The following is a 26,215-nucleotide window of genomic DNA, read 5'->3' on the forward strand; positions in this document are numbered from 1 at the left end:
TCTTCCAATGCCATCACATGTTGCACTGTACATCCCGCCGTTTCTGACAGGGGTGTCGGATGAGAAGGTATAGCAAGGGAGGCCCGTGGAGGAGCTCGTGTTACTTAAGTACAGCACACAAGACCGGATTCTTGCTGGGTCTGAAATAAAGTTACCGAAGGAAGACCGACCAGCTATTATTTATACAGACTTAATTTCATCAGTGACATTTGTATTCGTACATTAAACAAAGGACAAAAAGTGAAGATTAAGAGAGTGTGTTTGTATTTTGTCACAGTTCTGACATTTACAATGAAACATAAGATGTAAGAATGCACCAGAATCATGTGAATGCTATTATTTAGGCATTATCCCAATGAACCATCCTGAATCTTGCCTTCGCAAAGGAACAATTGTAACCTATATTTGTCAAAATGAGAGCAATACATAACGTGAACATTTCAATATTAGAGTAGTCAATTTCAGTTAGTCAAATCCTTACAGTGCGATGGCTGATATATCTTGACATCATGTATCCTGTACTGCTTTCCTAGGTCCACCTTCCACAAACCCCATGTATTGTCAGCTGCGTGGAAACAAGAGTCGTGGTACACATTCTGGTCCCTGTTCCCATCTACAGCTATGTCCGCAGACCATGAGTCTACATACAGCCGAGTAGGGGAGGAGGCCGTTCTTCTGTAGGCAACATTTTCTGTTTTGGCAAAACAAATAAAGTAACTATTCCTCCAAGCAGTTCTTCTGGTATCTATGACATGCTGTCTCTTTCTGTTGTTTAATATACATATAGAGGTGACTATGAAATGTGCTTATTATAAACATTAAGCAGTGGACAAATACATAGTGTTGTTCATTCAGTAAAATATACAGATGTTAACATCACACCTTTCTGACAGTTAGCTCCATGTCCTCCAACCCAGGCAGAGTCACAGTCACCGACACAAACTCCAGACTTCTGGTTACAGGGTGTCCACAGTGACGGGAGTAGAGACAAGATTGACCAAACGTTCCTGGTGAGGCATGTTCCTTTTGGACATACATGTTCGTGATTACTAACGGCAAATCTAAATATTCAGTAAATAGTTCTTGTATGCACTGGCATATTCAATGATTCATACAGAATATAGCTCGAAAATTACGTGATACATCAATAACTGATGTTTCAAAACAGTCAAAGTACAATCAAGTATGATCCTTTCACCAGGATTTCAAAGACTCAGATTCAGACGTTGTTACAACATTCAACTGCTACAAGCCTTTCAAATGTTGTAAGGTAGACAATTATGGAACTGCCTATTTTGACGAACCTTAAGTTTCCGTGTATGTTTTTTGCAACTGAACCATTGACTAGCATTTAAATATATTTGACTAGTGCTACCTATACGCTTACCTTTTCGCTAACACCTAGTATCAACACATAAACAACATGCGCATGGCGTAGTCCATATTTACCGCCGACTCTACTTTTGGCAGATATCCTCTATTGATGTAGACTGACTGACTATTTATTTATTTCTTAACTGGACATTTAAACAAAGTTGTAATGAATAGGTGCCCGACGTTGATGACGCTTTAATTGATAAACATGAATCATGTAAAAATGGAGGATGACCAAAGAGTGATAACGTCATGCGATAGTGTATCATTTTTGTAAGCCCTCAAATGGCAGCTAACCTGTAATACGAGGGGTTTATATTCGTTTAATATTGAGTGAAAGAACTAGGGAACATTTCATTTTGGGGTGATACTATTTGGGAATCCACATGTACGGTTTATACATGGATTATTTCATTAATAACGTGTTATGAATTTCGCGCAAACATTCCAATTTATGCCCACGTGAACATCCGTGAAACGTGTTATTAATGGTTGCGTGTACATTTCAGAGATAAAAACCTGACTGAAAGTTGATTTGAAATTGTTTCAAACTCAGTTAAACGTTTGTTGACGTGCTGCGTCTTTTACGCTACGTGCAACCGGCATGTTGGAATTTGGAGCAGGACATATGTTGGTATGAGCTCTTAATTAATCAGTCGGTAATTATTGAGTTACAATCACGATATCGACATGCAAATAACGTTGATGATAAAACTCGATTTGGTCGACCATGTGCGACAACCGACTCATAAGACGTGTTCATCAGAACGACTGTGTTACGACACCGTGTACACCACTATCCTAAATGACAAACTCAAAGAAAATATTCATTCTTTGATCCATGGATATGTGTAAGTAAACGCGGTGAGCATAGATATACTCACATGTCTATTTTCAATGGTTAAGGACAATTTGTCAAAATTGACAGTAAATATGATCTGAAAATATATCATTAAAGATATAGATTATCAATAGTTGTGGCACCATTTTAGTAAATATAACCATTTTTCAATGTATGTACAAACTTATATTATTAGCCATTTGGACTGTAACATTAAATTTGTTACTTTAGACATTTTATTTCCAAAAACAACAGTTGGCTTTTATAGTGGTGAAGGTAATTCATTTAAGCTCAAAACAACTTTGTCAGTAATAACATAGTCTACTTAATGTCCATCTCATTCTATAAGTTACATTTCTCGTAATGATAAGTTTAATACTAACTAAAACCTAAAACAAAAGTTCCCACAGAGTTTTGGGTGATGTAAAAATTCATAACGTCACATTACTAGGTTACATTACCTCGTGATTGAGTTGTCGTTAGTTCAGGACATATTCAGTGTCAATAAAGTTGACTTGTGTTTGACTATACCCACGTAATTAGATTCAGATCCATACTTGTCAGGGAATTGCATTTCTATTGTTTTCAACAGTGATGAATATTTTATCATGACAACTTTTGTGTCATGTCATTATATTGAAGATATAACATATGTTTACTAACACTACGTTTATATAGTATATATCACCGTCCCATGCAATCTTACTCTCCTTTACACATGCCATTAACTGGTCCATGAGCAGTGATCAGTGTTGTAAGTTACTGCCGAGGGTTAAACGGCCGTGGCAACAATGCTTCACAATACGGCAGCGTCATGACAATGATGGGCTACAGAACAATGTACATTAAATAAGGAAACATAAAGTGACGCCGAGTATTAGCTGTAACCAGCAAGCTGTGACCAGGAAAAGGTTAATATCCCCACACTCGCCATGTTGGACAACCAGGAAGTTATTTCCGCTTGGCTGTATAGCTGGGACACCTGTTTCCCAGGTACAATTCATGCTGCTCACTGTCAAAATACGCGTTGTAGTCTATAAGCGGGAATTTGAGTACATACAATGTAAATATCTGATATGCATGTTTATTTGTGTCCTTTGTGTAAAATTGAGTCAAGTGGTTTAATGGTATACAGCTTTCAAAACATTCCGTGAATATCGTGAAAGTATTTTCATGCATGTGGACACTTCTTTTGCCCAAAAAGGATTTTATTGTATGTTATTGTTTGCAATCCCCGAATGTTGGATTCAGAGTGTCGACACGCTTTCAAGCGCAGCGAAAAATGTGTCCTTCACTTTTACTATGTGCAATCTCATATGATTTGTGGCTCGGATACTGCCTGTGTACTATCTGACTCCTCTAAAATCTAACTCATACATTTTCATATGTATTAGATCATAATTTGAAAATGTTACTGGTACAAAATGTCTTTGCAGTGTATGTTAGCTGAACAAAAGTCAGGCTTGAGTACATGTTTCACAAAAAATCTACCTAATCTGCCGGATGCTCGAAAAAATAAGGTGTGGTTGGTCGATAACGTGTCTCAGTTAAAAGAAAAATGAATATAGTGTTGTCTAAAACAATGACCTTTCTAATTCTGTTAATGCACACTCAGTACCAGATCTGGGCGTTCATGGAACTGTTCTAATATTCATGTGACAAGGTTATAAGCAAATAGTCACGTGGCTCACATGACATATAAAATATCAGTAATATAAAAATGAGGTGTGTTACCAAAGTTAGACGTCCCAAAAGTCATACATCCCAATTGTCAGACAAAATCAATCAGGCATGACTGTGATTACAACCTAGTCTTACCCACTGATATAATGAACCTGTCCCATAAACTAACGAGATTGTTTTCACATTTGTACAGATATACTTTGATCAGAATACTAATGTTGACAGTTAATCGGGAGAAAACTCAAATTGTTGTTTTAGAAGAGAGATTAGATAATGTACTGTTGACTATTCTGTATTTTTCAAAATATTTGATACCCAAATTCAACCAATCCTTTTGTATGGTGCCGAAGTATGGGGTATTAATAAATGTACATTTAACTGCATGTAAGAAGTTCTTAAATGTTGGTCCCCAAACACCAAATGTAATTGTTTATGGTGAATGTGGACGTTACCCAATGTATATAAATGCACAACGGCGTTTCATAAAATACTGGCTTAAACTTGTAAATATGCATCAACAAAGAATTCCAAGAAAAAGCTTATGATATGCTAATGTATTACGATAATTGTGGTTACGAGAACTATGTTTCATATGTGCGTAATTTATTGTTTTCAAATTGATTTGGTAATGTTTGGTTATTTCAAGGTGTTGGTAATGAATCTCAGTTTCTTCAAATGTTTCAACAAGTTGCAGTTGACATGTATATACAGTCATGGAATATTTTTTGTTTATGAGTTTTCATTAACCTAATGGAGTTACTTCCTTCCTAACATTGTTTTTCCAACATAAACAATATAAAATACAGTTATTGTCATTATCCATAAACTCTTCTCTTTGTGTTTGGATTAGTACATTTGGACCAGTCCATTAATTAACGAAGGTAATAGTGTAGAGAACCTTAGTGCAACCAACCATAACCGTTAGGAAACGTCCTGGCCTTGAAAAAATAAACGGTCCAATCACACTGAATTGATACTCTCTTTCATAGCGACTTTCACGGAGCAATGAAAAACAACAAATACTCAAAGATAACACAATAAGCCATAGTTTATTTGTGCATAAAATATGTCTAAAACGTGAATCATTAGGAAATATAGTGAAGTTCACAAACGAAGTCCTGTTATAAATGTTCACACAGGTGTATGTCTATGTTTGTGTTCACAAAGTATTACGCGTACATTCCGCGTTAAGCGTACTTTACAGATTATGTTTCTTTACCAGAATAAATGAGGGGTGCGAAGTTTCTATTGCTAATGTAATCGGGTATGACGACGGAGAACTAGCTCAAAAGGAAGAGTAAGAATACATGTATGTCGAGTCCGCCCAAATTCGCTTAGTCCTGTAGTTGACAATACAACTACATTAACTAACAGTCCATAAATGTGTTTGTGTCTGTGTGTATGAGAGAAAAAAGAGAAAATAATAGAGAGTGGGTGTGTGTATAAAGGGGCGAAGATCAGCAGTGCACAGTAGTACATATATAAAGAAATCCACAATGTGTGTGTGTGTGTGTGTGTGTGTGTGTAGTACTGTACATGTATGTATAGTCTTTGTTTTCCTTAACGAGATGCTGTACACAAGGGAAGTAGTCAAGAAACGGTAATGCATACAATATACTCGGTTTGCAAAACAGTACAATATCAGCTCACACTGTGATAAGTAAAGATACAGAAGCAGAATATAAATCTATGTTGTCTTGCGCCCAAGGACAACTTGGGATGTTACCATATGTTAGTTCCTAGGATTATGAACTTTCATACAACTAACGCCAGGTTGTACAGGCGTCGGAACCTGAAGCTTACAGCTTATATTTTACTGAAACACGGACTTCAGTATTGATCCTGATACCTTGGCAAAGGTCAAACGAAACGTCGCTGTTCAAGTAAAACTAAATAAGTTGTTATCCAAGATGTGATTACTTTCTTCTTGTCTATTTTCCACTTAATATACAAGTTACAAAACTTAATGTACAAGTTACAGCAATCATCTAATTATATTACAAACATTAGCAATGTCCTCAGCAAATTGCAAGTATTTTAAAGCAGTTATTAATTTAAAAACAACAACATTCAATCCATTTTGCAGCAATTCATAGTTTAACCAGTGATGCAGCACACCTAAGAATAAGTAATAACAGGCACCTTTGGATTAAGACACACATTTCTGGAATATATAGAAATCTTTCTACATGGTTCAAAATGTCAGGTTGTTTTGCAGTTCATGTTCATTGAGCACAACTCCGGTCTGAGTACATGTTGGGGTACATGCAGGGTCCACGTGTACAGCCTGCGATGCTTTAATCTACATGTGTCAGAAGTTGGCGTAAACTCCAAGCATTTCGATCCTCCGCCGAGTAAACTCCAGACAGAGTCTCACGTCAGTCTGAAAATAAATGAGAGCTTAGTCAGCAAATACCCACCCTTGTTTATAAGCAGACAACAGGTTCAAAATGACGAAAATTCTAACAAAGTTCTGTTGAACAAATGCAAGTTTACGGAATACAGATATATTGAAATATGCTATACATTTCTCTAAATGAAGCGATACGAACTTTTGACAAACTGGTAAACTGTGTTTTGCAACATATTAGATATGAAGCCGTCATGTGGTCATTGGGAACAGAGAATGATATTCGTGTATGTGTTTTGATAAAACGATACACACTTGCATGTCTTATTTACCTCGGTGAACTGCGAACCTCCAACCCGTGTGTAAAGCTGCCGCATGTTGTTAATGACGTCCACTCTACCATCGTCTTGCAGTCTGCTGGCGATGTTCAACAGAAGCACCAAGTGACGAAATTCTTCTACAGACCTATGATAACCAAATAGCGTTCCAATAAGTATAACTCAATTCACACTTAAACGTTCGATAAGATTCTATGAATAAATATGACACTATTTTCATTCTTGATGTTGTTATGTTAACAGTGTAAATGGCTATGGCCTTTACATCCGCATATCATTAACCCCTACATTTATTTGTATTAAAATGTATGAAGGCCTACATACTCTGTGACAACGGTGCTTAAGCCTCGTTTTGGATCACTCGTCCATGTGAGGAAGTTGTCAGTCAGCAAGTTGAAACTGGGGTCCCCTGCACTTCCCGTGATGTGGTAATGTTGAATGACAGTAGTGTCATCGTTATCCTGAAATATTTAATGGTTTAATGACACAGTAAAGTTAAGGGTTATGTTTCATATATAGCTTGACTATTTGTTTCTTGCTGTTAATCTGTATATATTTTAATGTGTTTAGGTTCATGGTCGTGAGTTTCGACAGGAGAATTGAACTGCACGAGTAGGTAAGTTTAGGTTTAGGCCGCGCTCAGCAAATTTATACCAGCTGTATGACGGTGGACTGCACGGACAAATGTACGGACTGGGCTTACACTCTGCCAAGTTACTTGTCTCAGCCACCAAGATTTATTCAGTTATTTTACAACAGTACTAATCTCCTTCAGATTCGACAAGGAGTTGTTCGTGATGGTAAAATATATTGCGATATTACAATTGCACTGCCACTCGTGAGCTAATGCTATACACAATAACAATGATAATATTCAAACGATTGTGCAACCTTTAGTTTCAGCTCCACTGTGTTTAGAAGGATATCATCGGACAGCGCTGTGGACTTGGACATGCTCACTTCAAACCTGGCGGTGGAAACAGGAGCATCTACTGACGGGAGATAGTCCTGGACGGAATAGTTAATTTAAAAGAAGAACAGTTAGATTGTGAACCCTATATCACGTCAATATCGACAGTAAATTTACAATTGAGTTACCATTAGATCGTGTACCTATACGTCCTTTGCACATCGGTAACAGTCAACTGGACAAACATGCTCATGTTATTACAAAGTTAAAGTACGGACGTTTCACATAATATTCTGTAAAAGACACCTGCACTATGTTCTTATAGTGATTGTTGTTTTTCAAAGACACAGTCATCAGACTAAAAGAACAACACCGTACATTTTCCTGACGAAATGTAAATAATTCCTCAGGAAAGTAATAGTGACAAAAGATAGTGACAAAAGCACGAATTTATTGTTTAGCTACAGGTCAGACATATGTACTAACCAGAACACCTGCGGCATAGGTTATCAAGGTGTGCGAGTCACTGTTGTAAACCTGATTCCACACTTCCTCTCTTTTTGGATGTGACGTCATAATGAAGAAGCCATTCAGAGATGCATACGACTGTTAAAGGATTATTGATAAAATATGTTAGAAAACCATACAAATTATGAATTGTATGACTTATATATGCATCGTTGATGTTTTGTTTTCCCTTTATTTTTCTGCATTTAAATATTTCGGGATAAATTTAGTGTTTGTACCACTAGAATGTGAACAATTGATATATTGTATAATGCTTCCTACTTACAGCCGCCGTGATGTTGCTGGAATATTGCTAAAAGCGACGTAAAACCAAACTCAGTCAGTCAGTCCTACTTACAGGGACGCTTGTGACAACTGCTTCATCGACATATCCTTAAATGTAAATACAATGATTTAATGAACTTTAACTCAGAGGCTATTCCCCAAGTTTAATCTTTGACAAATGTTTGGATATTGATGTGCATGCAGAATATCACTTCAGAAATACCGTTATATTTTAATATTGTTTAATAAATCACATTATATATAATATCATCTCACTATAGCAATTAGGATAACACCCTGCTCACCTCCACCTCCGTATTGTAAGGCCTGAAATAAAGATTTTGAAGATATTGAGTGATTGATTGATTGTTGTACAGTTCAATGACGCACTCAGAAATATTCCAGCTATCGGCGATCTGAAATAATCGAGTCTGGACCAGACGATCCAGTGATCAACAGCATGAACATCGATCTATAGTTTATACACAGCTGATACGATGACATGTGTCAACCAAGTCAATGAGCCTGTCCACCCGATCCCGTAAGTCGCCACTTACGACAAGCATGTGCTCCGGAAGACCAATTCTAACCCGATCCATCTTCACAGGTCGATTTTGAAGATAAAATAATCATTACATTTGACGACAATTATTCACATTTGATCATACTGAGTTCTAATTCTCGGATTGCATATGGTCATTAAAGTTTTTGATAAAAGTATATTTTGGAAATTGTTGAAAAGTATATGGATACATGAGAGCACATTAGTATCCCCGGCATTTGTCAACTGTGTGTATCAACGCTGACTGGACCAACACATTTTGTAGATGATTCTGCTCTTTTACGATAGAACAGAACTGAGAAAAGGTGAATTGGTGTGAATAGGTATGCCCACCTCGAGATGTTGTTGTACTGTCCTGTTGCCCATAGTAACATCTAACACCTGATCAAGGTCAAGGTGTCTGATGGTGGTGGAATCAAGAGTTGTGTCCCCTTCTGACACTGCCCTTGCCAACGCCTGGTAGATGAACAGGTACTGTTCCTGGGTATATCAAGATGTTTCGAAGTAGTGATCGATAAACACAAAACACCTATATTCTACCAATAACAAGTAAAACAATAACAATTGTTATGATTGTTTAGATTACGATTACCTTTGTCTGTATCATGTTCTTCCTCTGCCCTCTCATGTTGGAGACGAAGCTGACGACGTCCACAACGCCCTCTGTCTTTGCCTGCTCCACGAGGCTGTCAATAGTGATGTAGGTCCCTGTTCTCCCTATACCAGCACTGACGAAGAAAAAGATGAAATAATAATAGATATGAGTGCCAACTTTCATTCTTTGATGCACGCACACAGTATCCGTCATTTTGAGCAACTCAGATACTATCAAAACTGCTTCTATATTATAATCAATCGACCAGACCTTTTCAACGTAGGTTTCAAAGAACTTCATACCACCCTTGCTAAAGGTTGCGTTCTAAAGGTTACATTAATTAAGGCCTAATTAGCGTTTTAAAACAATTTATCGTAGATTTCGACAGGGCATTACCAAATGTGACGCATAAGTAACAGAAATGATGTCCTATTGCTACTTGCTACCAAATGTTCCCAGGGTGGTCTTTTCAGGACAATAACTGACTTGTTCTCGTGGCTGTGACGTGTACCACCTGGGGCAGGTGTAGTCGGTGTGTACATGTCGGTGTTATGGTTTCTTGTACTGCAGACCGCACATTGTGGACGAAATAATAAAATCAGTCTTTGAAATTGGTGCAAGATGTGCGCCTTGTGTGGTTGTTGTTGAACCGAACCTGCAGTGGACTATGATTGGCTGAGTTTGTTGTCCAGACATGACCTTGACCCTCCACATGAAGTCCAGCAGGGCAGCAGTGTCCGGCACACCATGGTCTGGCCAGCTGGTGAAGTTGAGGTGGTTGACGTCCTGTTTCTTCCCTTCCTGTCGTCATAAACGATTATGTATCACCCAAGAGCGGATGCTGCTGACAATCGTAATGTACTCTTGAATACTCTGTTCAAATTATACACGTTTGCAGCCTCCCTACAATGATGTCTATTTAGAATCACACATTGTGTGGATTAGATACAGCCAACAGGGCTTACTCATAGCTAACATAGCTCCACAGCATCAACCTACCTTCCCATTCTGAACAGCCAGCTTGGTGATGGTGTAGTTTGCTAGTTGTATCCGTGCTGCCAGAGTTACCTTGATGTCACCAAACGTCTTGGTATCCTTCTCTGGCCAGTATTGTAGACACTTCATCTTTAACAGAGATTGCGTGTATAAATAGAGGATCACACAACAACGCATGCGGTGTTTTAAATTCGCCTGCATAAAAGGAACATTAATGCTTACACTGTAACCTAAATTTAGCCAGAAAGTCAAATTACCTCGGAAAATCAATGTCATACCTTGCTTCCCTCCACCAGTCCTGTTACCATGACAACAGTGTTGCATCCCTCCTGCCATATCATCTTCCAGAAGTCAACTAGTATATCCGGTTTGTATGGACCTGTATCAAATTATTAATTAATACTTTGCAAAAGCATGGTCATAACATAACACGGATGATGAACAAAGAAAGATGACATATTTACTTAGTTTTTATTCCTCTAAATTCTGTTCCTTGGATTAAAATGTTACGTCTTATCCTTATTACCTTGTGCTGCTATATAACGCTTCTCAGTCTTGTAACCCTGTACGAAGACAACGAAAAAATAAAACAGAACGTCACTAAAACGAATAATGTACAGTTCAAACATTTGTAAATGGAAGTTGAAACAACTGTATGTTAAAATGTGAAAAATACTTGCTACATTGTTCACATGAATATTCAATTTGTCAAGAATCAGCGGCTTGGGTTAAACAGGACTTTTGACAGGATTCTAGTTATCTCACAGCGTTTAATGTAAACGGAACATGTCTTCGATCCTAGCTCCAATCCAAACAATACAGTTGCAAACATATTCACGGTGGTTTTATTGTACTTTCAGAAAATGTGATGTAGATGCAACTCACATCCAAGTAGCTGGCGTTGATGTAGTCCTTTCCACTGTCATCATTATCGTCATGCAAGATCACCCGATTGTAGTCATCTGCCAAAAGGATGTACAGAAGATAGTAGCGAGGTCTTAATAGAAGATCTTGTATGCGTGTATTGTAGACAGTGTTCTACACTTACATGGGTAATATCCCTTGAACCTGTTCTTCCCTTTGTTCTTCGACTTTTGGGATTCCTCATAGGAATGCATGAAACCATCGGGTAGACGCTGGAAGGAGGAAAGGAAAACAATATCAACATGAGGTTGATACTGTTCAATATAGCAATATGTATGCTACTCCGTGTACTATAGGGTATGAAAGGTCACCTCTATTTTGACGTGGGGATGATTCGAGGGCTGTTAACCCCAAATCGTGAGTTTGCAATCGTGCAAAAGTAATCGTGACTTCTCGGACGATATCTGAATCAAAACAAAGTCTCATTCAAAATACATGGTAAACTTATAACTACCCATATACGTGCAAAGATACCGGAGGCTCGTTTTTCACTTTGTGTACGTGTCAAACGAAGCCATGAGGTATTTCCAATTGACCGTGTGCATTCAAAATACATCCGCAAATAAAAGATGCACATCATAGCGTCTCTATATCTTTTCTGACAGGATGCTTTCTGCGTATGACCACCAAAGATCATAAACAATTATGATTAAACATATGACTATTTCAGAAGTACCCTAGATTAGAGGATGAGTGAGTGAGTAAGTTACGTTTTGCGCCGCCCTCAGCAATATTCCAGATCTATGGCGGTAGTCTGAAAATAATCAAGTCTGAACCAGACAATCCAGTGAACATCGATCTACGCAACTGGGATAAGATGACATGCGTCAACCAAGTCAGCGAGCCTGACCACCCGATCCCGTTAGTCTCCTCTTACGGGATCTCTTCACGGGATTAGAGGATGAACTGAAGTTAAAAACTCACCTTGAACTCTTCTTCAGACACTTCAGGGTGGTCTTCCATCTCTTGCACTCGCGTTGCAAATGAGGACACGGGGATAGCCTGACGTGGTCTGGCATCACCCAGATTGTAGTAATTAATGTCAGCATGACCTGGTGCCTCCTGCGGTGCTATCTGAGCATGGGCATCATAATCTTCTTCATCCTCCATGTCGGGCTGATCTTGACTGTCGCCTGGACGATCAACAAGTACGTTGTCACGTTTGTTCCCACTTTGTATTTTACTGATCTCTCCCTGATGACCAACTGGTGGTGGAGAACCTGAAGCCACATGTGCAGAAGTGGTCGGCGTCTTCTTGGATGACAAGCCTGGCTTCGCTTCATCATCAAATCCAACATTCATGTATGTATTTCCTTCATCTGTGTCCAATGCAATATACACATCAGTATTCATAAGTATATAACTGATTATAACTGGATTACCTTACACGAATTCAAAGCAGCAACGCCAGAGAATAATCAGTTGCGCATGTCAACAGTTTGGTTGGCATTCTAGAAGTTGATGGGTACATGCGAAAAAACTTTATTGATATGAAGTTCTGGTTTATTGCATATGGTGACGTTGTTTCATGACAGATTCTTACACTCTTATTAGTAAGAGGTAGCTGCAAGCAAGCTAAGAGAGGGTGTGTTGCGGTAGGCTGGACATAAACTTTAACAACCACAGGTAGAAGATGTCAAGTAACACATAGATAATTGGATAAAAGAATTCATGTCAATGTAGGGTGGGGTAATTCTGAAGGAGGTTCATTTTGACCTGGTCTGTTTTAGTTTGGACAGGAGTGTGGTAGGAGGAGGTCTCTCCTGACTTCACTGTCTCCCCACTCCTTATTAACATCCTCCGCTCTAATCGTCGAAAACCTCCATTAAACGAGTAACTCCAAAAGTCATATATATGACCAATTGTGTCAACTGACAGTTCCCGCCCCGTAGATATAACCATCAACCAACTTCAAACTGCAGACATCACATCACCCCTATCGGCCCACCAGCAAAAGTCCCAAACCATCGAATTCATTTTGACAAGGCCTAAAACATCTACTTATCACGACTGTACAAAAGAAAACTCGAAGAAGATACAGATATTCGCTATCACAGAGCCTGGTCTGATCAACAACGATCAAAGGTGTTATGTGAAGAAATCAAGAAATAGATATTTTAAAAGTAATTCTAATCAGCCTGCACCACCTGCAAAATATGTTTAATCCTTATACTTACTGTACATCTATATTCATATCGTGAGTTCCATTTGTTGTTGTCATTGTTCATCTGTCTTCATCTAATCTATGTGCTCTTTCTTATCTTTTACCTGTGGTTATTAAAGTTGATCTGCTATTCATCTCAACATACCGTACGTATATACCTCACTTAACCTGGCTGTAGGCACTCCAGCTTCATAACGGTCCAAAACGCCCCTATATACAGTAACCCAGAAGTTGTGATCGATAAAACTTTATGTTTGCTTCGTATATCGGCTAAAAGAGATTCCAAAAATATAAGAGATTGTAAAACATATGACCGAAGGGATTATAACATGAGTTGATCACTAAAACACCACTTATGCTACCATGTTTTCTAACAACTGTCTTATAAAATGAATAGGTTAATAAAATAAACAAACGCGTTCTATTTGCCAAATCATGTTTGAAAAGAGTCTTATTACAATACGTGCCATGACGGTTCTTCTTCTTTGAATGGATATGTGATGCTTCATGTAGGACTGATTCATCGTGAGAAGACCCCTTTCCTTTCTGACGTCTTCTTCTGTTAAATATACATTACATATTTGCTTGCAAATACAGTCTCAACAATTTATCAAATGAAAATTCAAACGTAACAAAGTAACCGACCTGATAAGCAGCACAATGAGAATGATCACCAGGGCCACCAGCACCACACCCACTGCAGCTCCTACTACAGCTGCGACAGGGACGGACTGGGCAGTTTCTGATAGATCAATGCGACAACATGTATGTCTCGTTGATAAAATGTGTGTTTGTGTCAGCTTTAAGTGAAAATGTCTAGCATTGTAAAAGTGCCATAGTTAGATATCCAGTTTGCACATCGACAATATTATCATTGAAACAGTTTGATGAGAGTTTGTCGGGGATTCTGAGAAATATGCTGTGTTTCTGATTACACGTCTTCGTGAACTCTGGCCAGTGGTAATTGAAAATATGATGGTCTTCATGACTTTACATGATATACAATACTGATATACCATGATAACTCATCACACACAGTGTACATATGAAACATGTTTCTTATACATGTGATGAGTTTTCATTTAATTCTGTGAAACTGACCTTTGCACTGGGGCCCAATGTTTCCTTCAGCACAGCCGGAGTGACACTCTCCTGAACGAGCGTCACACGTGTCTTTACCAGCGCATTGTCCACATTCCTCATTACATTCGGCACCAAAACGGCCTCTACTGCATACTAGTGGATGAACAATCACAACGAGGAAGCTATTGAAATGAATGATTCAAACCTAAATTAATCCTGATAAACATTTATCCGAAATCGTTGATGGGTATTGGCTTTTACGGAAGTATTTTCTTACCAATCAATATTATTACCTGTGCAATCAGCCTGTGCCCAGCCTTCCTGGCATCCATTGTCACAATCCCCTGTTGAGTTACAGGAAGAGTTCCCCACACAGTGTCTGGAGGCGCAGGTCTTAACGCAGTTAGCTCCGTAATGTTGGCTGTCACACGCTTACAACACAGGCAGACAATAGAGCAAATACTGTCAAACGTTCCAAAGTAAAACAAAACTGATGTAAACAAGGCACATTTGCTTTGAACTATGGGCTCTATAGCACTTCTTCTCAAATAGCTACCAACGAAAAAGCAGCATCTTTCTTTGATAACATTTTTCTCAAATATTCACATTTAATGGATATATTGTACAAACAAATTGTGTATTTGGAAGTTTGATGCATCATGGTACACTACCCATAAGAACAGTAACAAAACATGTTAACATTTTGGAAACACACGTTATGGGACATATCTGGAGCTTTATACTCTGACAGCTGAAGCACGACTGGTACATCATATTTCTTCATTATTGATCCTTCATTCATGTTTTCATCGTATTTACATGTAAACAGCTACATGTATATGTGTAAGGCGACTAAATTACATCGTTACCCTCATAACAGTCTTCACCCATCCATCCAGACACGCATCCAGCAACACATGTTCCCCTCACATGGTCACAAGACGAATCTCCTGCACATTTCCTTTCTGAACACGCCATGCTGCAGTTCTGTCCATAGGTTGCGTTGTTACATTCTGTGAAGGAAATGCTGTCTCATTTTAAATAATTAAACAATACACATAGACAAATCAGTTATATGTTGAACGAGTGCAACTCCGCTTTGGAATGGGATGTTAGATTAGCATGAAACTAATGAGCACTGTTTTGATGCTAACAGAGTAGGGATCATACATTCTGTTGAACATGTCATGCTGCACTCAGATCCACTCGTTCAGTTGTGGCATCCTGTGACGGAAAACACTATCTTGTAAAGTATCTCACTTAACCCACACAGACAGCACACAATCACTCAATGGCTCAGAACGGAGGAAGCTGGGTAAGAGAGAGTGGTCACAATATGTGTCTTTGCTAATACTGAACGATAATGTATGGTTTGAAGTCCACAATTTCTGCCTCAGACGTTAAATATTATTTCTGTACTGACATATGACGTATATATATATGCATATTATACAGATGTCCAAGGGTGTCATTCAACCCGAGATAGCGTGAGTTAATGAACACATATATTTCGTAGTGTCGGCTTCCTTGAAGGTGTGATATTAAAGGAAGGTTGAATAACGAGTATTCTACCATGACTACGTGAAATACTCGAATTTGATCGGCCAATCAAGAAAATTAGACACCATCAATCCTGGATTGAAAATGCGTCTGATTTCATGACCGCTTCAGTGCGAACGTATACAACACTGCCGCACTACTTCAGCTTGACCACCAACATGGCTAATATCAACACAAAAGACATGATGGAAATTCTTATAAAGCATTTATCAAACTCTAACAATACAATTATATGATTTTTCCTCATCAATTATTAGGGAACCTCACTATCACATTACCTTGTATTATATAAATATTCAAACTCAATTACAATGCACAGCTCCAAACATAAACAAACAATATCGCACTTATAAATCAGTAAAAACTTGAACCAGCACTGACACTCTTTCGTCGCATGATGGGGTGGAGGCACGTGAAATCATGATCGACACACGCCGGTAATAAAAATCAACAGTCTTTGATGTGTTACAGGTCGTAGGTCGATCAGAAAGGGATCTATTCTTCGATTCTGCAGGGTTCAGATTCGACAGTCAGTCAAGTAGTTTCCACAGTCACTTCAAATTTCAAACTTTCTCAAAATGTAAACATTGGCTCGTCCGCCATTTCAAACTGTTGCGCTGTCAACAAGCACTTCCAAGAAAATAAGTAGGTCAGACGATACCATTATAGTGTGGCCTGGGGGTAGAGTCGCACGGCACGCAAACCAATAGGCGGGTTTCGGTATTGTGAAGTTGGGATTATATAAACCAAACTGTTAGGTATCACATTATTGCATTGAATAAACTGTAGTTTGTTTTCTTCAGACAGAATTATTTTTATGTGGCAATGCTTAAAAAACCCGAACGGCACCTACCATTCCCTTTACAGATGAGTTCAATTCGCCTCACGTCACTTGCCGGATTACGCAGTGTCTTCCGCGAAACGAAGATGTTCGATTTTAAATTGGTTATGGTAGAATGGAGATAAACATACTGTGTTTGGAAATTAGATGAATGTTAGACCGAATTGATAGTCTCTAAATTACTCCTTTGAAACCTAACCCTACGCGTTCGGCTTCAATTGAAATTTAGACACTATCAATTCGGTCAAACATTCATCTAATTTCCAAACACAGTACGTCTATCTCCTAAATATAATAGATAGGTGAAGCATTTGGGTGGGAAGTAGATTCAAAGTTTTCTATGATTAAAATATCAAGTTGTACCTTGTGTACAGTCCACACCTGTCCAACCAGGAAGACATCCCCTGTCACATGACCCACTGTGGCGATCACATGACGAGTTGACACCAGAACACTTCCTGTCAGTGCATGTGTTCATACAGTTGACTCCATAGTGATCAGCTTTACATTCTACAGTGAAAACAGAATGAAGATTTTTAAAATCATTATTTGCTCGTCGAAGATAAGCTACATTATGGCAGATATTTATGAAAGTTATTGTAAAGGAATCACGTGGAATCACGTGATTACCTGATATTGTGTCAGTGTGTACCAACAGCACGGAAATGCAGTTCATTAAATACTCTACGTTGGTTTTCTATAACCTACAAAGAAACTTGCTTAGCACTCTACCATCCCCTCATCATCAATAATGATTGCACGCGGTCTAGAACATTAAAATATTTCATTATCTTTGTTAAGAATATGTTGACACATTTAGCTTCTTGACGCATTACTCAAATTAAACACAATAAAACACAATTTCAGTGTTATCTGAAAGCTAGTAAATAACTTAAATTACATTTATTACATCCAAAATGACTATGGCATTCAAAAACCTCAACAAATAAAACCATTTTCATTTCAAATGCACCGTACAATATCCTTGTATGCCTCCCTGGTGTACTGTCTGCAGAACGGATACCACAGACTCAATCCCCAGTGTTGGAAAATCACCTCATTTGGCTGTTAGTTAGCTCGTTGTTATGGTGTATTGTTATGTACATTGATATCATCTTATAGCAACATGCTGGTTTGAAATGTACATCTATGGTTGTTTTTACTGTATATCTTTGACAGATTTTACGTAATTTGAAGATATTTCTTATTAGTGTATGCACACCACTTCACTCACTCCTCACCTGTCTGTAAAAGTTTCCACGACACACCGGTGACGGAGTATTCTAACCTGTATTACACCTGTGTCCCTGCAATCCTGGTCTACAGTCTCCAGGACACACACCACTGACTGGATCTCCTCACCTGTATCACACCTGTCTCCCTGCCATCCTGGTCTACAGTCTCCAGGACACACACCACTGACTGAATCTCCTCACCTGTATCACACCTGTCTCCCTGCCACCCTGGTCTACAGTCTCCAGGACTCACACCACTGACTGAATCTCCTCTGACCTGTATCACACCTGTGTCCCTGCCACCCTGGTCTACAGTCTCCAGGACACACACCACTGACTGAATCTCCTCACCTGTATCCACACCTGTCTCCCCTGCCACCCTGGTCTACAGTCTCCAGGACACACACCTCTGACTGGATCTCCTTACCTGTATCACACCTGTGTCCCTGACACCCTGGACTCCAGTCTCCAGGACACACACCACTGACTGAATTACACACCTGTCTCCCTGCCACCCTGGTCTCCAGTCTCCAGGACACACACCACTGACTGGATCACCTCACCTGCAATCACAGTCTCCAGGACTCACCTGTGTCCCCGCTATCCAAGGTCCACACCTGAATCTCCCTCACCTGTATCACACCTATGTCCCTGCCACCCTGGTCTCCAGTCCCTCCCTCACCTGTATCACACCTGTCTCCCTTCCACCCTGGTCTACAGTCTCCAGGACTCCACACCACTGGGTCTACAGTCTCCAGGACACACATCTCTGACTGGATCTCCTCACCTGTATCACACCTGTGTCCCTGCCAGACTGGTCTACAGTCTCCAGGACACACACATCACTGACTGAATCTCCTCACCTGTATCACACCTATGTCCCTGCCACCCTGGTCCAGGACACACACCACAGACTGGTATCACACCTGTCTCCCTACCACACTCCTCACCTGTATCACACCCTGGACCACCCTGGTCTTCAGTCTCCAGGGACACACACCACAGACTGAATCATCACACCTGTCTCCCTTCCCACCCTGGTCTACAGTCTCCAGGACACACACCACTGACTGGATCACTCCTCACCTGTATTCACACCACTGACTGAATCTCCTCACCTGTATTACACCTGTGTCCCTGACACCCTGGTCTACAGTCTCCAGGACACACACCACAGACTGAATCTACCTCACCTGTATCCACCTGTGTCCCTGCCACCCTGGTCTACAGTCTCCAGGACACACACCACTGACTGGATCACCTCACACTGCATCACACCTGTATCACACCCTGCCACAGTCTCCAGGAAACACACACTGACTGATCTCCCTCACCTGTACTGGATCTCCTCACCTGTCTCCCTTCCACCCTGGGTATCACACTTGAATAGTCCCCTGTATCACACCTGGTCCTACAGTCTCCAGGACACACACCACAGATCACTGAATCTCCTCACCTGTATCACACCTGTGTCCCTTCCACCCTGGTCTACAGTCTCCAGGACACACACTCACAGACTGAATCACCTCACCTGTATCACACCTGTCTCCCTGCCACCCTGGTCTACAGTCTCCAGGACACACATCACTGACTGGATCTCCTCACCTGTATCACACCTGTGTCCCTGCCACCCCTGGTCTACAGTCTCCAGGACACACATCACTGACTGGAATTCTGGTCTCCTCACCTGTATCACACCTGTATGTCCCTGCCACCCTGGTCTACAGTCTCCAGGACACACACCACAGACTGACACCTCACCTGTATCACACCTGTCTCCCTTCCACCCTGGTCTACAGTCTCCAGGACTCACACCACAGACTGACCCTCACCTGTCCTGCCACCCTGGTCTACAGTCTCAGGACACACATCACTGACTGGATCCTCACCTGTACCACACCTGCCACCCTGGTCTACAGTCTCCAGGACACACACCACTGACTGAATCTTCTCCAGGACACACATCACTGACTGGATCTCCTCACCTGTATCACACCTGTGTCCCTGCCACCCTGGTCTCTTCAGGACACAGTCTCCAGGACACACACCACTGACTGAATCTCCTCACCTGTATCACACCTGTCTCCCTGCCACCCTGGTATCACCTCACTCTACCTCACACCACACACCTCTCCCTACCACCCTGGTCTACAGTCTCCAGGACACACACCACTGACTGGATCACTCCTCACCTGTATCACACCTGTCCCTCCTGGTCTGCCACCCTGGTTGACAGTCTCCAGGACACACACCACTGACTGGATCTCCTCACCTGTATCACACCTGTCTCCCTGGTCTACAGTCTCCAGGACACACATCAGTGCCACCCACTTGGTCTACAGTCTCCAGGACGGTCTACAGTCTCCAGGACACACACCACTGACTGAATCACCCTCACACCTGTATCACACCTGTCTCCCACCTGCCACCCTGGTTGACAGTATCACACCTGTCTCCCCCTACCACCCTGGTCTATGGTCTTCGGGACACACACCACTCCTGAAGGACACACACCACTGACTGGATCTTCCTCACCTGTATCACACCTGTCTCCCCTGCCATCCTGGTTTACAGTCTCCAGGACACACACCTCTGACTGGATCACATGTTGCTTGTAGGCAATGGCAGAACTGATTGCAGCTATCGCCAAAGACACCAGGGCTACAAACTAAAAATAGGATGATAATTTAACATCCTTTTTTTAAAACGTTTTCCATGTGGTCACGACAGTATGCCAGATCTATCACTTTTAACAACATCCAAATCAAGTGTAGGTTACATAGATGATCCAGATTAATCCCTTTCTATGACTTCCACGGAGGTCTGTAAATCAGAGATCACTACTTTATAATGTGTGAATACTTACAAAAGCTGGCAGTTTTTGCACGATTCACTTTCACTCATTTAAAAATCCTTAACCACAAACAAGGGACATAAGAGCGACCGTCTTGTTCGTTTATTATTTAGATCCATGCATACAGATTCAGAACACTCTCAGTAGTATATACAATGATAGTCCGAGATCACTTTCAAAAAAGGTCGCTGTAAAGCTTTATTTCATAAATAAGCTTTTGTCAGGCCTTTAGATCTCGCCGCCATTGTATATACTACTTTTGAATCCCCAGTTAACTTCGAAATTCCCGGTCACTATGACCGCAAACTTACACTTTCCTGATCACGTGGCACTATTGTGCCCGCCCTATGTCGTGTTGACCTCAATGAAACAGTTTAATGTGAATCGCCTATGATCTCTTTGGTGTTCGTAAGAAAGGCTTGCTGGGCTTTTCGTACCCCTTGTTCTATGTACTTTTTTTTCTCGTCTTCGCTGATAGCAGACTTACGAGACTTGGACCAGATTTCTTGTTTCATCTTACGGTACATGTCGAGTTCAGAGAGGATTGAACGAAATTCCTCCTCTGAGATCTTACTGTCAGTGAGTGCTATGAAAATACTCTCACTTACCGTGTTCAGCTTTGCTTTGGCCAGAACCCTGATCTCGTCGTGTTTCAATGCTTTACGATGCAGTCTGGAGGATGCAAACTTAAACACCAACCCTGTCACCCCTACAACCCCAGCTATTCTTTCAATGCCTAGCACTATAGGTGCGCCACGATGGTGGCTAACAACCCAACACCTGCCGCCCCTAGTCCCATGCTGGTTGCCGTAAGGACAGTATCAGCCCCATCCACGATATGGAAAGCTCTATGGTACTTCTTGCATAGTGCTAGTCTTGTTCTAGTTGGCGTTTTACATCACATAACTGTCTCAAGCGGAACCCATCGACGGTTTCCAGGGTCTTCGCGACTTCCTCTACGACTGGGTACAGGCCCATCCTGTGTGCATATAATATATTCTAAAAAAGATCTTTAAATCGTACGACATTTAATTTTTGCTCAGTGTATTTGAGGCTTATAAGGTTTAGATCATCGTACAGGGAAATAGGCGAGAGGCTAATAGGTAACTCTGCGTCCACATGAACATCATCGGAGGAGCCTCTGAAGGTGCTTACTGAGGGGACTATAGAACCCGTTAAGAGGTCCGGTCGTATGATGAAATACGGCAACGTTGGAGCCTGCTTGTGGCGCCCCAGCGTATTGTCACCCCGGGTAAAAGCTGCGTTCTGTATCATCAACAATCAACCCGAGGTAGACTTCTAGGGCGAGTGTGGAGCCTGGTTTCACAGTCATAACATCCAATCGGGGACGTCAAACCTTAACTCGTCCTCCCGGCCTGAAACAACTAACATGTTACTCGTGTGATCCCATGGTAGCTGAGTACTTATCCTATACTTCGGAACGAAAACCCCAAGCCAGATAACGTTGTTCCTAATTTCGGAGACCTCCCTATCTTTGTTTAGCGAGATATAAGGTGCGGTGAGGGTCATGTTGATCAACCATTTGGGCTCTATAAAGTCGTATGGCAGATGCTGCCGCACGTACATGCCTTTTCTTAAGGACAGGACGTACGAGGTGCCGTCCACGCCAGGCAGATCGAACCCCATTGTGCCTCCTAGACCCCCGAGTGTGATGTTGGGTAGATGATCGGCCATTGCCGCCCGCCTATACACGTTGTCTTTTAAGCGTAGGACGTACAAGGCGTCTTCCTCGCCGGGCAGATCGAATCCCTCCGTGTCTCCTAGATCATTAAGTGTGGTGTTGGGCCAATGACGATTGGGCATTGCTATAATACTGTTACGAGATAGTTTCCAATTGTTTTTCTGATAATTTCTCAGGGGTGCACTTCACCCCCATGAAGTGTATGTTGTCGGGTAGGAAGATCTTGGTGAGTGATATCGTGTCTTCTATGGTCACGGTGACCCCCTGCAGATTGGTGTGGGAGTCGACACCCACCAGCACGTAAACAGTGCAAGCCTGATACTGGTGTTGTTTCCCCCACCGGAGTTTAATTCCCTTCACGATTTCAACTTCGCGCTGTGGTTCACCTAGGTAGACTTGGATGACCAGCGTGGAGTTCGCTGGTAGAATCTCCAGGATGTTGACCACACCTTCGAATTCAGACACCACCTGCAATGCCACGTTTTGCATCCAGGGCTTGCTCGACAGCATGTGGGCTGTAGCACTCGAGACTAGGCTGATGACTACGCTACGTCTCTGGGCAGGGACGTAAGCCACGAGCAGGGTTCCGTTGTTCACGACTTTGTTTAGGTAGTTGTCTTTGTTCTCCGTGAACACGTAGGGGGAGCCGAGCCTAATGTTGAGAAACCAGTCGACTTTAGTGGGCAACAACACCCACTTGTCGTCGTCGGTGAAGACGAGGGTATACTGCTTGAACAGTTTGCCTCCGAACGATTGGGATACCACCCATCTATCATCACCGATGCGGACTAGGTCCAACCGAGTGTTGAGGTCCACTCCTGAGGTATCTACTATGTCACCTAGTGTTCTTCTAGGGGACTTCAACGCGTTTTTAAATGTTGTTTTTCAGTTGCAAGGCGTACAATTTACCATCTACTCCGGGGTCGTCGATTCCGCGTGTGTCCCCGAGGTCGGAGATCCCCACATTGACGCATTTTTTCAACTTCATTCCGGGGCCTTGTGCGCTAGTCATTTTATGTGCAGCGTTATGCTGAGGTATCCTATATTCACAGGATTATGCTTTATATCTAACACTGATATTATCAATTCAGGGATGTTGCCCCGAGTTAACCTCTTATACTGACGCGGTGAAAACGACTCGGTTCTACCGTCATTGTTTTTCTCCATTTTCAACGGTAGGGCTCTCAGGATTGTGGAAGGGTGCCCACCTTGAATGTTGTCCGTTGTGCTCAACTGACTGAGATGAATGCACAGCTCTCGGTACGGTACTAGGTCGGGTAACTTCATGCCTGTGACGGTAGTTGTGAGTTTTATCTCGTCCGGCGACATCCCGAGCCACAGCCGACCAAAAGTTAGGCGTCAACCCAGACATAAACGTGAGTCACGTCCCACCCCCCACGACCGGTGAAACGGATATAGTAGTACCACCCCCGGAGCCCAGGGTTCAACCCACACCACCACAATCCCAACAGCAGGCGTCCAATCAGCAGCAACATAGACCGTAAAACAGCGCTGGTGGTTGGTGGGATCGCGGCCGGGTTGGGTCTCATTTGGTTAAAAATTCCTTAGCCGCTATGTACGTACACCAGACCCACCACTGCGACGACGGCTGCCCACAGGTTTTGACCGAGCCACGTGACAGTTTTAGCCAGCGTGCTAAGCAGCCACGAGACGATGCTACCCAGGATGCTGGGCAGGGCTTCGGCGGCCTTACAAGCGAGTTTAGCCAGGGCCTCCCCGAGGGATTTCAGATGTTTTTTTATCCAGTCTCTAACATCACCGCCACTTGGTGGTGTGGGTGTTGGTGTGCCCCCACCCCCTATCAACGACACGACCATAGTAATCACTTGCTCTCAGAAAAGGATTCGGATCCTGTTGGCCAACGTGGTGTCTTCATTTAGGACTCGATGGATGGTTTCCCGCATGTGGCTGATCTGGGATCGAAGCTGTTCCCGGTTTAAGGAAGTGGATTCCAACCGAGTCTGTCTTTCATCTTGCAAGTTGCGCAATCGTTTTTCGATGATGGTTTTCAGAGACTCGTCTTCCGTTTCGGTGAGTTTTATTTTCTCGTGAGCGATGTGCTCATCAATTTCGTTCAGTTTGCCCATGTTGTTCACGAGTTCTCCGCGTACACGTTTCAAGGCTTCGTCTAGGCCTCGCAGTTCTCGAACAGGAAATTCTAAAACCAGGCAAGGGTTTGTCATGGTACGTGGCCAATATTTTTTCGTTACTGTCTGATGTTTCTTTGGCATCACCTTCACCGCTGAGTTCGGCCCTGTTTTTTTGCAGATCTTGGACGACCTTCCGGGGAAGCTTAGGCCGTGCGCCTACGTAATATATGAAGCCTAGTTCATCACGGATCAGTTGCCCACCATAACGACTGACTAGCGTAGACAAGGCAAGCGGTTTTCTCGTGCGCTTATTCACGAGATCGATCTCCGGGTGAGCTTTCAATCACAGTGTGCCCTTCTTATCGATGGTAAACTTGGAATAGTCTAGCCCCAACGGATCGACGTAGTTTCTATCGGACTTCCACGCGTCGTACTGATCGTCGACGTTGATTTGAAAAGTTCATTGCTAACTGTGTCGCCCATAAATGAGGTGTCATCGTAATCCCCATCATACGCACCAGCATCAAAATCATCAATCGGGATGTCCTCATGGCCGCCTTCAGCCATTATTTATATACTGAAAGGCAAAAGAAATGTCGTAATATTGGAAATGACATTTAAGTATCAATGGAACATTTGAACCTATTTTTTTAAAATAATACGCCACTGAAATGCAGTACCGACTTTCATCAGAGAAGATAACCCCTCTCCATTGTCCCCGACGACAGTTTTGCCGCTGTTGTGTCCACTTGGATACGTTCCCGGCGGTGACGTTGGGTGAATATGGGTCTCCTGGCAGGACATCGACAAAACAGGTTCCTGGCTTGGAGACGTCGCCGAATGGTAGGTCACTGACTGGTCGCTGGTGGTTTCCTATGGTCACCCAAGCTGTTTCTCTGGCCCTTGCGAATAGGTCTTGCACATGTTGATGGACGATATGACGGTCCTGGCGACGTGTTGTTACACCGGGTTGACCACTACGTGGACGGTCATCAGTGCTGCTGGTGGCTTTGTATCGCACTCTAAGGCGTTCTATCGTTTGTACACTGCAACTGAAGTCATTAGCAATGACTCGAGCATGTTGACCAGCGTGCAGACGTCCAATAGCTTGTTGTGGTTGATCTCTCGTTAACCTAGTCATAGCTGCTGTGTTCAGAAAACAAGTGAACAATTGCCATTCAAGCTGACAATTTATGCCTGAATGCATTTATGATGCACGTGCATCTTGATTTCAATGTTTGTGGGAACTTTTCCCTCTCCAAACAACAAAAACATTTCTAACTTCAATCTCAAACAATAC

General features: G+C 41.9%; 1 protein-coding gene and 1 long non-coding RNA gene across 8 annotated transcripts in view; one reads left to right on the forward strand and one right to left on the reverse strand.

Annotated features, from left to right (window-relative positions):
• The first annotated feature begins 4,183 nt into the window (after positions 1-4,183).
• LOC124285562 lies at positions 4,184-5,555 on the forward strand. Its single transcript, XR_006900838.1, has 2 exons — positions 4,184-5,037; positions 5,370-5,555. It is a non-coding gene; the product is annotated as an uncharacterized LOC124285562 (long non-coding RNA).
• Positions 4,929-26,215, reverse strand: part of LOC124285559 (receptor-type tyrosine-protein phosphatase epsilon-like) — a 34,970-nt gene continuing 13,683 nt past the window's right edge. The window contains exons 4-26 of one of the 7 annotated variants that reach the window (XM_046721806.1): positions 20,784-20,916; positions 17,377-17,523; positions 15,482-15,625; positions 14,906-15,043; positions 14,631-14,765; positions 14,175-14,280; positions 13,997-14,088; positions 12,290-12,684; positions 11,490-11,577; positions 11,327-11,403; positions 10,968-11,004; positions 10,720-10,820; positions 10,445-10,570; positions 10,101-10,246; positions 9,443-9,578; positions 9,184-9,330; positions 8,594-8,615; positions 8,362-8,396; positions 7,983-8,102; positions 7,478-7,594; positions 6,911-7,047; positions 6,581-6,713; positions 4,929-6,281 (exon numbers count right to left, since the gene is read on the reverse strand). In XM_046721806.1, coding sequence (XP_046577762.1) covers positions 6,210-6,281; positions 6,581-6,713; positions 6,911-7,047; positions 7,478-7,594; positions 7,983-8,102; positions 8,362-8,396; positions 8,594-8,615; positions 9,184-9,330; positions 9,443-9,578; positions 10,101-10,246; positions 10,445-10,570; positions 10,720-10,820; positions 10,968-11,004; positions 11,327-11,403; positions 11,490-11,577; positions 12,290-12,684; positions 13,997-14,088; positions 14,175-14,280; positions 14,631-14,765; positions 14,906-15,043; positions 15,482-15,625; positions 17,377-17,523; positions 20,784-20,916 — 2,784 coding nt within the window. In that variant the 3' untranslated portion in view covers positions 4,929-6,209. Of the gene's footprint in view, positions 6,282-6,580; positions 6,714-6,910; positions 7,048-7,477; positions 7,595-7,982; positions 8,282-8,353; positions 8,397-8,593; positions 8,616-9,183; positions 9,331-9,442; positions 9,579-10,100; positions 10,247-10,444; positions 10,571-10,719; positions 10,821-10,967; positions 11,005-11,326; positions 11,404-11,489; positions 11,578-12,289; positions 12,685-13,996; positions 14,089-14,174; positions 14,281-14,630; positions 14,766-14,905; positions 15,044-15,481; positions 15,640-17,376; positions 17,524-20,783; positions 20,917-26,215 lie in introns of those variants that run through there. The other 6 variants (XM_046721807.1, XM_046721811.1, XM_046721810.1 and 3 more) reach the window with 6 other exon arrangements.

The sequence above is a fragment of the Haliotis rubra genome, unplaced genomic scaffold, assembly GCF_003918875.1.
Source record: "Haliotis rubra isolate DU_JTF1 unplaced genomic scaffold, ASM391887v1 Scf362, whole genome shotgun sequence".
NCBI classification, from domain to species: domain Eukaryota; kingdom Metazoa; phylum Mollusca; class Gastropoda; order Lepetellida; family Haliotidae; genus Haliotis; species Haliotis rubra.